This window comes from Cucurbita pepo, chromosome LG04 (assembly GCF_002806865.2).
Source record: "Cucurbita pepo subsp. pepo cultivar mu-cu-16 chromosome LG04, ASM280686v2, whole genome shotgun sequence".
In the NCBI taxonomy this organism is placed as follows: Eukaryota; Viridiplantae; Streptophyta; class Magnoliopsida; order Cucurbitales; family Cucurbitaceae; genus Cucurbita; species Cucurbita pepo.
The window spans coordinates 12,215,180-12,229,540 of record NC_036641.1 but is presented as its reverse complement, the minus strand read 5'-3'; the positions used below and the strand labels follow the sequence as shown (position 1 = coordinate 12,229,540).

Sequence of the window (14,361 nt, the reverse complement as noted above, 5' to 3'; positions counted from 1 at the left end):
CTCATATGTGTATATCACATGATTTTGAAGGAGTCTGCAAGAACTTTCTTCAGTGTTAATAGATTCTACTGAACGGTCAGAAAGCTCGTCCGAGGAAAAGGTATGTTCCTCTTTTCATTGTATTCTTATTCTTTTGTTTTTGTTTTTGTTTTGTATGGGAAAGCAAAAGAAGTGCCAAGCTAAAAGAGGGGATTGAAAACTTACAAAAGAGATTTCCAACTTTTGGTAATAAAAAATAATAGATAATTCGAAAATAAAATAGAATTAGGAGTACCGAGAAGGTTCGAACATCTTCCTACGAACTATTTACTTCAAAAAAAAAAGAAAATTGAAAAAAAAAAGTCGGTCAAAGTCAGAGGGGCAAAAGAGACACTTTGCCCCTCAGCCGATTATAGGGGTCTTNGCGTCTTGAACAACTTCCTCCTAGATACCATGAAAACTTGCCTTTTGTACAACAAATAGTGTAAATCTCTATAACTAGCGGATCCAAAATTTGAAACTAAATGGCGGAGCCTTAAAACATGGTTAGGGTTTTCTGCCCTTACATAAAGCATATGGGCCTAAAACAAGGGAGGTGACTGTCTGAAGGCTATCGTCCATGGTGTCAATCCTTCTTGAGATAATGAGCCAAGCCAAGTATCATGATGTTTTTGGAATGAACCAAAATATAAATAAGCGTCTTTAGTTTGGCTCCTTTTTGGTTGATTTTTTTGTATGCCTCTTGTATGAAAGAGTGTCAACTGAAAAAAGGGGTCACTGTCATGGTTTAGTCTAGTAGTCAACAAGGGACAATGTAAATAAAAGGTTTAGAGGGAGTGAGATCAAGCTATGATGGAACCTACCTAGGATTTATTATCCTATGAGTGACAAAATGTAGTAGGGTCAGAAGGTTGTCTAATGAGAATAGTTGAGATATCATAACTTGGCGTGACCGAGTACGCATTAAGGACCATGTAATAATGAATGGCTAAAGGGAATGCTTTCAAGCCATGATGCCCACCTACCTAAAATTTCATATTCTACAAATTACCTGAACAACCAAATGTAGTAAGGCCAAGTGGTTGTCTGGTGAGAAACTGGCCTGAACACTCATGAATATAAACAATATACTGTTCCAAGTCTAAATTAGGCTGCTGTTTTTCTTATTAATTTCTAGAGAATTACATATCCCTTAAAATCTAAATCACTACATAATCTAAATAATCTAAATATGCTAGATACTAGTTAAAAGTAAATCTAAATAATAATCCCTAGATACTAGGCAACTAGATCTAAATAATAATCCCTAAGATAAATTAGGGAGGTCAACTACTTCCCTTATTTAATGGAATTACACAAATATCCTTTTGACACTCCTCCCCACTGAGTAATAGGCATCGTTTAATCTTAGCTTGGATACTAACTCATGAATTATACAAATATCTCCTAACTTAAGGCTAATCTAATCTTTCGACAAATACTTTTTACTTTCTTTATTTTGATGTAAATTTCAATAATGCTTCTAAATTTTGAAAAGTTTCATTTTAATTCTTGAACTTTGAAATTGTTGTAGGAAAAAAATTAAGAGGTTTTTCGTTAATATGATTATTAAAAATGGACACCATGGATGCTGATACATGCATCATTTATGATATCATTCATGCAAATTGACGTGGTAGCCGATGTGTAGAATTGATTATTTGAATGATGTTTTTCTTGCATGTCTAAATTGTCTTGCTACACTTATTATTTCAGAGAGGTACATGTCCTTTTATAATACAAAAAGCTAACTAAATCTCTAGATTCTAGGTACAATATTTAAATAAATCCCTAGATATTACTTCTCTCACAAATATTTCTTAAATCAAGGTCATTCCTTCAACCGTTGTAAATGATGTCAAGATAATTTTGAGTTGAAATGGATGGTAACAATCATTTTACTATTCATTGCAATTGAATTGTAAATGATGTCAAATATGATTCCCAATTTTTACCTATCGACAGTCATGTTAACTTCCAACTATCAGTTTTTAAAAAAAGTTCTCCCACGTATTTTCCAGAACTATTATAAAGTTCAAGGGATAAAATGTATCTTTTCAAAATTATTGAAACTTGCCTTGAACTTAAGGGATATATATATATATATATATATATGTTTATAATTTAGTTTAAAATAAATTGCATTGAGTGTGTTAATTGGACGCATTTTTTTTCTCCTTTTCTGCTTGGAGCAAGGATGGCCCTATTAAAAATTGATTGAATTTATTTGATTGAAATTGCAGTTGTATCAAGGCTGGCAATCGATATGGAGTTGTTTGATGCATGGACTGCCCATGTTTAGTCATGTGTTTGTGGTGGTAAGTTCATGTTTTTTGTTGTGGCTTTTGAAGAGGAAACGATGTATTTAATAGCTACTCTGTAAAGGATATCATAGACAATTGGTTTTGTTTTTGTTTGTTTGTTTTATTTATGGAAAGTTTGTTATGCAATGAGGGTATCTGCTTTATGCTTCTAATTGATGCTTTTCCTTAGGAGTTTGTAACGTCCTCGCCGTCCATCAATTAAAAGTTTGTTTCTTGTTAAAAAAGCTTGTTTCTTTTATATACAAATGAACTCAATGATAGTGAAAAGCCGAAAGAGTTGCAACTCTCTAATTGGTCAGTATTGAAAACGGAGAGTAACTATAAAATATTTTCTATTTAAGACATCAAGATGAGGAAATAAGTGATAGAACCTCCCAAATCTGACGTAGGCCTTTCCTCCTAATATGTTTGCAAAGATTCGATTTTGAGCCAATCTTCTTGGAACAATGCACAAAAATTGTTTACTTGTAGTTGCTTTCAAATATCTTTTAAGGTTTGACAAAAAGAACGTTGCATCATAAAATGGATTATAAGGAGTCTAGGACATTGCACCTAAGCTAAAATGCCCCTTATGAGTCTCTAGACGGAACAATAAGAGGTCTCTCTTCTCAGAGACAACACTGTTGAGGATTGAGGTATTCTCTGGGGTTTCTTTTCTGAACTCAATCATTGTTAAGGTCACTCAAGTTTAGAGACCACTGAAGAGTTTTGCAACTTCAAGGAACCTTCAAGCTCCGTAACTTCTTGCAGAAAGCTGGAATAAGAATAAGTCTGCTTGAGCCTGCTGCACAGAATTTAATAAAAACCATAGCCCCTTCTAAGCACCAACTTCTTGAACCAGTCCCTAAGAGAGGTTTTGACGATCTACATAAGGTGCTACCATTTAGCCACCTCTCGATCATAAAGAAGGCTCTCTAAAACCAATAGTCCAGCTGCTACTTACATTAGGCTGTTCATGACCTTTTTAACTTAGAGAAGTTTATTGGAGAATAACATGAAGAGCCTTAAAAGATTTTGTATAAAGTGGGAATTATTATTTATTTATTTATTTTTGATAAGAGACAGATTCATTGATGATTGAAATTTATAAAAGGGATGTAATATCCATTATGATTACAAAAAACCTCCCCAATTTACAACGAGGGAGGTACAACTATAGGAAGTAAAAATATTAGACAGCTTACACCAAAATATAGCTTGGTAAACAATATTGTCGAAGAGTTTTGTATAAATCTGTGTCATATGGTCAGAAGAAAGTATAGGGTCTATCTCCGATTTTAATCTCAGAGAAGCCAGTTAAGATGTCCTTTACCTCAATAATACTAACACATTGCTCCTAGAACTACTGTAGCGACGTTTCTTAGGCAGCCCACCTGTGGTGAGTGTTTCATGTTTAAGCATCATAATTTCTTTTCATGTTTGAGCATCATAATTTCTTTCACAAAGAATCAGGATCAAAAGATGCCTCAACCACTTTGCAAGATGGGGCTCCTTCCTCTCTTCGGTCCTGTTCATGCAAGCCCTCCCTGAAGCAAGAAATTTTTTTAGTTTTCCTATGACATCTTCTTTCTGAATTGGCTTCTTCCAATAGAAAGTTTCTTATACGTATATCAATTTTAGACTCAACCATCTTTGGAACAGGGAAGATGGGGAGTTAATAAATTGGCAGGCAAGCAGGATCAAAGGGAGGCAGTCTCCTTTTGAGATAGGGTCAGATCTCTACTTTTGTAACATAGCATTTTCTGCACCATGAGGTTTCATTATAACATGGATTCAAGCAAACCCTCAAAGGGCCAGGTGGAATTTACTGGTAGACCATTGGAAAAGAGCTTATATTGAATCTTGATACCTTTGCAGCTCTAGAATGTTCCTTATTGTTGGTGTCAATGTCATTCATGACCCTCTGAGATTAAATAAACTTAGGACGTTACCTACTCCAAACTGCCATTGAAATATAAATTTACTAAATACTGGCTGACTAACCTACTGTACCAGTACTGAGTTCGTAATTATGATCTGAGTCAAAATTTTCCAATTGGGATCCGTTTTTGTAACTCCCAAGGTCTTGCCTCTTGGGGTTTTCTCATCTCCTTTGTGCATCTTCTCTTTGATTAATGAATATGTCTTGTTTCTTATATAAAATAACCTACTCTACCAAGTTACCTACTAAAGCATCTGACTTATATGTCCTGCTAAAACCAACTTCCTGCAATTATATGTTGCTGAGTGCTGACTATATAATGGATATTTATTTTTTTCTTACAAATGAGTAAGTGTTTGTTAGATCACCATAGTTATTTTGAAGTCATCTCAGGAGTGTGGACTTATCTCTTGTTACTTATAGACATACATTTTAATGCTATGCTATAATGAAGTTTATTGTATTTGAGAATCAATGCAGGCGGATGCTGCTCTGTTGCTTCTTGGAAAAATAATTGAACGAGTGAGTTCATATTTCCCAATGACTTTACTTTCTTGTTCTTTCTGTTGAGTAGTTAGAGTGAATCTTTCTACTGTATTGTTAACTTCCTAGAACTTTTTTTTGTTGGCTCAAGTCTCTCATGTAGTCCAATGAGAAGAAGTTTCATTTCTCTTAAAAAACAAGTCCCTCATGTAGTAGTTTCTTTGTTCAGGATTTATTGAAGACATGTGTGATTCCTCAAGATGTTTGGGAACATTTATTTTTCAAACGGATGCCATCGATGTAAGTTCTTATTTTCAACCTTTTTTTAGTTTGATTGAAACCTTTTTAATCCTCTATCATTTCCACTTTTTTTTTCCCTTTAAATTATCATTATTAAAAAAAGAAGTTAATTTCTTGTTTAAAAAAGCAAAGAAAAAACAAGAAACACAATCTTGTGATTGAAACAGGAAAACTGCTTAGAAAATATTGTTCTCCTTAGGGATAAGTTATCCAAATGGAGAAATTCTTGAGGGATTTTGCATTATCTAAAGGAGGGAGAGTTACCTGGATTCTTTTGGTGTTGGCAGCTATTACGTTATATTTCTTGTCCAGTGTCCAAATGCCAAGAAAATTGGCAATTAGAATAGAGAAATATATGGAATAAAGCTTTAGATGGAAAACATGACCTGAAACTAAATCATTTTTTGAGCTGGTGTATTATGTGCAAAAGATGTGTCGAGAACCATTCATTTATTTGTCCATTGCCCCTTTAGATACTTTAGAACTTTGTAGGCAGCTTTCCCGATTTGAGAATATGTGGCTGAACCATTCTGAAGTTTTGCCAATGGTAGAATATTGGTGGAAGAATACGCCCCTCCGTGGACGGCCGGGGCACGGTTTCATCAACAAACTTAAAAGACTAAAAGAAGTCTTAAAGAAATGGAACAAGGAGGTTTTTGGTTGTATTTCCACAAAAAGAAACCAACTACTAACTCAAATTGCTCTCCTTGATCAGATGGAGGAAACTAACTCCATCCCTCTAGTTCAACACACAGAAAAAGCTCATGAAAGCAGAACTTATTTCAAAAGAACTGTCCCTACATCACTATGAATTTGAGCTGCAATGTTTTGTAGTGAGAATGGGGGAGCATCAGTGGCATCTACATTTTCATCCTTTTGGAATGAATTCAAACTTTTGTTTGCATCATTGACCACATGGTTCCTTGATTTTATCTCGTCAAATTTCTAGAATGAAATGATTTCGAAGTCTAAGTGTTTATTTTCTTGAAAAGTTTGTACTACACGCATTTGACTGAAATGAGGGGAAAAATTTGGTGCCTGAGAGATGCGTTTTCATAATTCCAGTTAAGCTTTGCATGTTAACAATGTTATTCTAATTACATGGTAATGATGCCATCTAGAGGACTTGAGACTTGAGAGTTCGTGCTTGTCATATTTCATAGGATTTTGGGTAGAATATCACCTAATTTTATGTGGTATGGTTGTCTTGCAGATCTGCTTTGTACCTAATATCCTGTTACTTCTCGAGAAAAGGGTCTCAAGTAAGTTGCTTCAGCGGGAATGTCTGTCTCTGCGCATGTCATCTTGATCACTGTTTACCTTGCAATGCTCAGACTGCCAATTTGTCATTTGTCCAGTAGCTGTTATTGCTCTATCCTTGAGTTTGCAATATATTTCGGTTTCCTAGGGAGTATATATAATTTATAAGAAGTTAGATCTATCTACCAGATGGACAAATAAGTTATTACTTCTCTGTCTAAAAGTGGCCTCCTAAGCCTTGGGGCTAGGAATTGACAGAAGTCACCTTTGCAATCATTTTAACGACATATCATAATTCAGAAGTCAATCAAGATCATGGGGAGATCTCTTAGCACAATATGCTTAGACATAACCCTGAGCAATTACTAAGAAAAATCCTGATCTTTCACAGTTCGCTTAGCATAATTTCTCTTTTCTTGAAGTTCTTTTATTTCTATTTCATCTTAATATTAAGTTACCCATTTTGAGATATACCATGTTGCGCATTGGTGGGAGTTTGATATTACATGTGACTATGAGATTCAATTGAGGAATGAACTCCTGACTCATGCAATTTTCTTTTATGTATTATTTTCATTCAGGGTGACCTTCGAGACATTTTCCATCTTAGAAAAAATCTTCTGAGAGCAGTTCTAGGTCATCTTAACTTGAAGGTTTATTCCTCCTCCTCTCTGATTTTCTAATTCTTTTTTCTTTTCTTTTTTTTGTTTGTTGTTGAATCATTAAATATGTGGCGGCTAATCTTCTAATAGTTCAATCGTGAAAACTTAAAACTTCGTTTCAATTTAAAGAGTGCAGTATAAAGACTTTCCAATTTTGCTAGAGAATGAAAATGATATGAACATCAAATGGATTATCATCTGTACTATTTATGAAATGGTTAAAAGGTTTTTTTTGGAAACTGTGAGAACTCCGATTCAGGGAATTACAAAAAAACCTCCCCAAATGGATAGTAAAAGGAAAAGCTAGAGTGACGAAGGAGTGAACATTTGCACCTAGAAGAAAAAACAATAGTAAAGAAATGAGTGATTGATGATTCCATGCCCCAAAAAATCAGCTGAGAGAGTAGATCGTGTGGGCCATTTGGGAGGGCAGTCTCCATCTGAATGTTGCAAAAATCTGCTGCAAAATCACAAGATAGGAAGATGTGGCTTTGGGATTCAGAGTTGTGTTTACATACGTTGCACTAATGGGGAGATAATCCATATACGGTATCCTAATTTGAGGCTTGTTGCAAGTCTTAAAGGCCTGGTGTGGCACAAGGGTTGGCCGCATGCTTGTCCTTGTTAAAGTTTAAATTTCTTTCTTATAAGAAATGGGCAGTCAAATGGTAACTTTAAAGCAACTGGGGGATTATATAAAGAGAGATACTGTCTCCTTCATTTTCATGATCTAAGTCTGTATATTAATTCAATGAGGTAAGTGCAGGGAGTTGATTGTTGTCAATATCCTTGTAATTTTCTCAATTTTAGATTTAAAGCAGTAGCCATATTATTAGTACTGACCCCAAAGTTTTGATTTTTCCTAGAAACTTGTCTGTTGGCATTTGCATAAAATAACCTTGAGCCTTCTATGAGTGGCGACATTTCAGACCAAAATTCTTGAAGTCGATCCTGATTCTATAAGTTATATACGTTAAACCTGCTTATTTTTGGAAGTTAATAGTACATTTAGTTAGATATTTTCAATAAATGGATTTTCATTGCTTATTTAAGGTCCATTTACATTTTTATATCTCTCCTCTCTGGTAAAACTTGCCCGCATGTGGCACACAAAGAAGCTCACAATGTCGGATTCATTGTAACTGTCTTTTTAGCTATACAGATCATTAACTTGCTAGGGAGATTGTGAATGGTGCACTGACCACTGCTGCTGACTTTATGTAGGAGGTTGCTAATTCGAACGAGCAGTTGATATTCTGGTTGCCTGCAGCTGTTCATGCTCTTTGTGCGGGTTGTGCTCCCTCAGGAGATGTTACAAGGGTTCTAGATGAATGTTTGAAGAAAGATGTGGTTTGTTAATAGTACATTTCCACTATAAATAAAAGATAGATTGGAGGTTTTTCATGGTAATTGCAAATTGATTATATTTGCAGAAAGAAGAATCTTATCAGGATTGGTCGCAAGAAGTTTTTGAGTGTTCTGTGGAAGTTGTGGCCAAAATACATCTTGGTTCTAGTGTCAAGGTGGCGTTTTATTGTATGTCCTGTTTCAGAATTGACACCTATGTTGTTTCTCACTTTGTCTATAATTGTTGGTCTAGATATGCCAATCTCGAGGCCTTAAGGCTATTCATCTGCCTCGGCAGATCAGAGATCCATTACTGGATGAAATGGTGACTTCTGTACTTGGAGCATTGATTGATGTGGAGAGAGAAAAATTGCTGCCGTCTACTATCTTCATTTTATGTGCTTTATTGGCAAACTTCATATACGGTTCAACTTTGATAAGGTTTTCATCATCTTTTATGTCCAATTTTAAGTTTTGCATTTCTTGGGTCTTCTGACTTTAGAATGTCAGAATATACTTTTTCTTTTTCCTGGTTGCGAATCTTTGGGAGTACATTTTTCAAGCTCATGGATTTGATACTTCGTATGTGCACTATATGCTGACTTTTTTTAAAAAAAAGATTTTTTCATCATTGACCCTTCTTGAACTGTAATCTGTCGTGATGAAAGTTGTGGTTATCATTTTTATCTGAACTGTAGTATGCCTCTTCTCATTTTGTTGATTTTCATGGGTGTCGATACTCTACTTTTTCAACAGCTGGTAGTTTCTTGGTCTTATCTTCCTACTCTTAGGGAAGGGATTTTTTTGTTTGTTTGTTTGTTTCTTTGTTCAAAAAGGAACACAGTTTTCATTAATATTTGAAAGTTATATTTTGAGAAGAGAAACAAATTTCATTAGAAGGCTCCCAACATTGAGAGACAGTTACAAAATAGCTCTTCGGTTAGAGATCAAAGAAGATAGATTGTTGTAACCTCAAAAATGTTGAAGGTATGACCTTGATGCAAGGAATATTTGTGTAATTCCTAGCCTTTAGGAGAGATTCATGGAATCCTATTAAATAATGGAAGTTGTTGATCTCCTAATTTACCTAGTATCTAGGGGTTTAGTTTGTACCTCTTTGAAATAAATATCAAAAGCAGCCATATAATTTTGACTTGCAAGAAAAAAGATGTGTAGTCTTGCAACAATTCAATGCATGGATAAAATTAATCCAAAAGTAAAAGAAATAAAGTATCTGTTATCCCCTCACACCAGAGTTACCTCTCACACCAGAATTACCAGAAGAAAACCGGGTTGATAGAGAGCCAGAAATTCATTTTCCTACTTTGGAACGGATGATCCACATATAGAGAAGCAAGGAAATCAAATATGTCATTTGGTAAAAACCATGGACCAACCAAAAGCATCAAGCACTGTTGTAATATATGAAAAGTTGCACCAGTAAATAAATAAAAAAAATCAATAGTATAAGTGATAGAACATACTAATACATTTTCATGAAACTACCAAGATAAGCTATGAAAAAGACCTACCAATTGCAATGTTTTGGTTATAGTTTTTGTATTCATAATAGCACTATTGTTTCTTATAAAAAGAGAAAAAAAGTGTTACTATCAAACTTGCGTGTGTTGTTGAACTATACTTATTGTGCTAACTTCATGCTTGTGTGGCCAAATAGATTAAAGTATCCTGTTAATTTTAACTTGGGACCTTTAATGTGTCTTTGAAATGTGAAAAAAAAAATTCCTTTGACTTTCTTGGGCAGCATTTTCTCGTGCTCCTTATTCAGCCATACTCTTTTTACGTGTATTTTACATGTTTCAACAGGCAAAGGGAGCAAATGCCTCTGTTCATTTCCAGATTGGGCCAGTACATTTTAGAAATGACGAATCATGCTGTTAATGTTATCCAAGGGTACTGCAGGGATTTTAAACATCTCAATCTCTTTGGCTCTGATTCCTTCCTTGACATAACGAGTTTTGCTGTCACTTGCTTCAGAAGTTTTGCTTCTAGTTCCATTTTCAACACGGGAACAAGTAGTAATTCTCTGGATATTGATCTACATGATGCATTGATTCTTTCGATGGAAAATCTTTTGAAAGCACTTTCTGAACTCTATCAAGAATATTCTATATCCAATAAGAATCTCCATTCCGGGGAAATCTTGAAAGATTTTGATGCACCTGCTTCTCCTTTGGGGAATTCTCCCCCCGTTGATGCTGAAGTGAGTAGGATTTTGGATATAGAATTGGATGTGAATGATGACTCCAATGACATAGATGTTCTGGCTGTTAAAAGGAGTATGGCCCCTGGCATGTCTTCAACAACAATTTGGAAGTTGAAAATGATATCACTTATTTCAAGTTTTTCCTCAGTTTTGCATGAAGTTACATGGGAGGTTCTTTTTGCACTCCTTGAAAATGAATGTGATTCAAAGGTGCATAAAACATTCATTGATCATTTATAACTATCATACTTTCCTGCTATAGGGGGTTTTTACTTGTGTATTCATTCTTTTCTAGGTTTGCGAAGAGATTCTGTACCATCTCAGTCAAAATATCTTGTGGTCGTCTTCTGAAAAAGTTCTGAACTTGGTAATTGGACTAATCAGCCAATGCATGAAATTGTTTCTACGCAAGTCTACCAAGAAGTTGGAAAAATTGCCAGTTTTACTGATGGCATTCTTTCGTCTTTATTACCTTTGCAGATAAATGTAATGGATAACTTGGTTAATACAAAGGTGAATCATAAGCTGGATTTGTCTAGCACACTTGATGCCGTTGGTGGTTTACTTCGGAACCTTTCATCCTTGAATAATGTTGTAAAGGGTCAGCATGGTGGTCAATTTCTTATGGCTGCGCAATTTGAGAAGGTAATTTCTTTATCGTGTTTTGTCTGGAAATTGATTGGATATCACATGGAAGAATATACAATATTACTAAATCTCATTTCATATCAACACTCTTACTATATTATCTCCCATTTTTAAATGGTTTTATACATATCTAGTAATAACTTCTTTTAGGAATTGAATGACTTGAAGATAAAGTAGAATTGTCCCCAAGTATTGTTTCTGTTGTTTGTAGTTCTTCCGTTTAGGAATCCTACATCCAATGTGGGGCAGAGATCTATGAACGTTGAAGTTTTTTTTTCCTTCATCGGGACAAGCTATGGGACATGGGTGTCTATGGGATGATTCTTACCATGAAGGAAATCCCTGAGAGAGGTAGAAGATTTAGCTGGCTTGGGAGGAGGATCCTTGTGTGCTTTTACGGTTGTGGCCAGAGAAGAGATCGATGGTCCTTTGAGATGTCTAATGGAAGGAGACGAACTAGGAAATAGAAGTATGAGAATATTCAAGATATTGATGGATGACTTACAGTTGCATAAGATCCACTTAGCTAATGGAAGCTATACTTGGTCAGATCTAGGAGAATCGAGGTCATTCCAACGGATTCCCGATCGATAAATTTTTTGTGCACAGTAGAAAAACTAAAGGAATGTTTAAGACTGGAGTTTGACATTTTCAACAATTAAAAAAAAAAAAAAAACGCATGTGCAAACATACTTGTATAACCTTTCCTCATTGAATTTCTCACGGGTAGGTCTGTATTTTAAGGAAGTTATTCTTGCTTAAACAGTTGCAGACTAGTTATTTGTGATTTCAAGTATACTGCTCAATCATAGCGTCAAATAACAATTCATAAAAACAGTTTCTGCAAAGTTTTTGGACTCTGGAATTCAAAGAAAGGCTCACTTGACATCTGTCCTATTGTGCTCAAAGTATTCTTTTTTAGGTTGATCCTATCCTTCAATGTTTGAGACCCCCTCTGCATTGAGGTCACATGAATAGCTATCGTTCTCAAATCCACCATTACAAATATCCATGAGATATTTCGCATTTATTGTTCTGCTTGTTCCATGTAATGCGCAACGTGTTTTCCTTTTTCTCGTTATAGCTCCGCAATTTTATATTTAAGTCAATAATTTAAAAACAAACAGCATAGTTCTATTAGGAAATAGATTTTCCTAATATTTGTGACCTAGGACGACATGCTTATTTATGTATGTTCAATTGACAACCTTTCATACTAATGTTCTTTTCATAATTTTTCCCCAAATATTGTTGGAAAAAATCTGATCATTCAATTAACTAATGCTATTTTTTAATTTCAGAACTTGGTTCAGATTGGTAAAATAGTGAACATGATTGCTGAAACGGACCTTCTGGACTGGTTGGGGCGTGTTAAGCTTGTTGATTGCATTTGTGATTTTATTTTAATCAATCCACAAATTGGTCAGGTAATCATTTTGATGCATGAGAACACATCTTTCTTTTTATATTTGTAGCAAATTGCTAGATGCTTGGAACATTTTATTGAGTTTTTTGTCGTTGCACTACAAAATCATAGAATACAAAGAAAGGTCTGATGCCAACTTTTCACTATAGTACAACTACCAATAATTTGGTTAGATCACCAAAACAAACCTAGTCTTTTCAGCTTTATCCTCCCGGTTCTTTGCTTACAGAAATTCTGCCTTTCCAACCATTATTCCCACAGGTCACGACATAGTCTTTACTAGGCTTTCTCAAGCAATTTCCACCCGTTTCTTCCACTTAAAAGCCCCTTCATTTGCTGCAAGGTTATCATTTCCGAGTTGCTAATGAGATAGTTTCAAAACTCTTCATTTATTATGATGTCCTTCTAATTAAATTCATATGCGGGGGTTTTGTATACTTTCCTTGTCTTAGTACTCATCTTTTCTTGGCGCCTTCCCCCATTTATATAACACCTTCCAACAAGCGTCAATTACATTGTATGGGTAATTATAAAACAATATTGATTAAGAAAACTAAAATAGTAGCATGGCCTTTCGCATAATCTGAACCAAGCAAGTGTTTTTTCTTCAAAATTTTATTGGTCTTTTTCAAACCAGATATATTCCAAAGAAAGTTTTGTATCATTCCACGGGAACCTTACTGACACGAGAACCTTACTTCACCTTTCAGCATCTCTTCATGTAATATTTGAATAACGTTTTCTAAGTCTTTGTCCAAGACCCAAGAACAATTGTTTTCAACATTTATTATGCAGGAACAATGAACACGCAAATCTGTGTGTGTGTGTTTTCAATTTTTCTCCCTCTTCTTTAATACTTCCAATACTGTGAAGTTTACTCTTATTTGCTAACAATCGATGTTATGATGGGATCTATATAGACAATGATTCAAAGGTTATTTGTAATGCTGCGAGATCCTGAATATCGAGTTAGATATTCGCTGGCAAAGCGAATAGGTGTTCTCTTCCAGACATGGGATGGCCATGCGGAACTTTTCCAGGATATATGGTGGGTTTTTAGCTGTTTTTTAAAATTATATTAAATTTTTCCTTCGTTTTTTCCCTTTTATTGTGTCATAATGATATAAGTATTTAGATATCTCTTTATTTATTGTTTTCAAACTGAGACTCAATCATTGGATTTTAAACATTTAATGTATAAGAAATTCTTGGGATGTTTTAATATGGAAGAAAAATACTCCAATATTATAAGATAATAGTGGCATTGGAAAATATTATTCACATCTAGATATTTGAAAGACCATTCTTTTGATAGTCTTTTTTGTTCATATTCCTAGTTATATCTTGGGCTAAAGTAACACCTTTTTCGTTCTTATAGCTTTGCTAGTCTTTGTCCAATTGAAGAAGTTTATTGTAACTCCCTTGGATTAGGACTTCTTCCTTCTTTTCTTTTGTAAATTTTATACATCAATAAACTTGTTTTTTTTACAAGGAAAACATTTAAATGATGAGCGAGAAAATAATGAGAATTTTATAAAATTTTCATATGATGAAAGGATGTATGAAAGGCGTGAAAAAAGATAATGTAGAACATAGTGTTGCTAGATTAAATTATCTTGCTTCCTTTTCACATGTGTCTTTTACAATACAGAAAGACTTACTAAATCCCTAGATACACTAGGTAAAAATACAGATAAATTAGGAAGGTCAATTTCTTCTCTTGTTTAATGGGATTACAAAATGTC

At 34.5% G+C, this 14,361-nt stretch overlaps 1 protein-coding gene across 1 annotated transcript in view; it reads left to right on the top strand.

Annotated features, from left to right (window-relative positions):
* LOC111793694 (serine/threonine-protein kinase ATM) overlaps positions 1–14,361 on the top strand; it is a 58,257-nt gene that overhangs the window by 6,604 nt on the left and 37,292 nt on the right. Inside the window, exons 12-25 of the mRNA XM_023675697.1 lie at positions 31–100; positions 2,262–2,336; positions 4,744–4,785; positions 4,976–5,046; positions 6,260–6,308; positions 6,888–6,959; positions 8,193–8,318; positions 8,402–8,491; positions 8,569–8,756; positions 10,143–10,752; positions 10,838–10,909; positions 11,023–11,187; positions 12,492–12,617; positions 13,537–13,664. Coding sequence (XP_023531465.1) covers positions 31–100; positions 2,262–2,336; positions 4,744–4,785; positions 4,976–5,046; positions 6,260–6,308; positions 6,888–6,959; positions 8,193–8,318; positions 8,402–8,491; positions 8,569–8,756; positions 10,143–10,752; positions 10,838–10,909; positions 11,023–11,187; positions 12,492–12,617; positions 13,537–13,664 — 1,884 coding nt within the window. The remainder of the gene's footprint in view (positions 1–30; positions 101–2,261; positions 2,337–4,743; positions 4,786–4,975; positions 5,047–6,259; positions 6,309–6,887; positions 6,960–8,192; positions 8,319–8,401; positions 8,492–8,568; positions 8,757–10,142; positions 10,753–10,837; positions 10,910–11,022; positions 11,188–12,491; positions 12,618–13,536; positions 13,665–14,361) is intronic.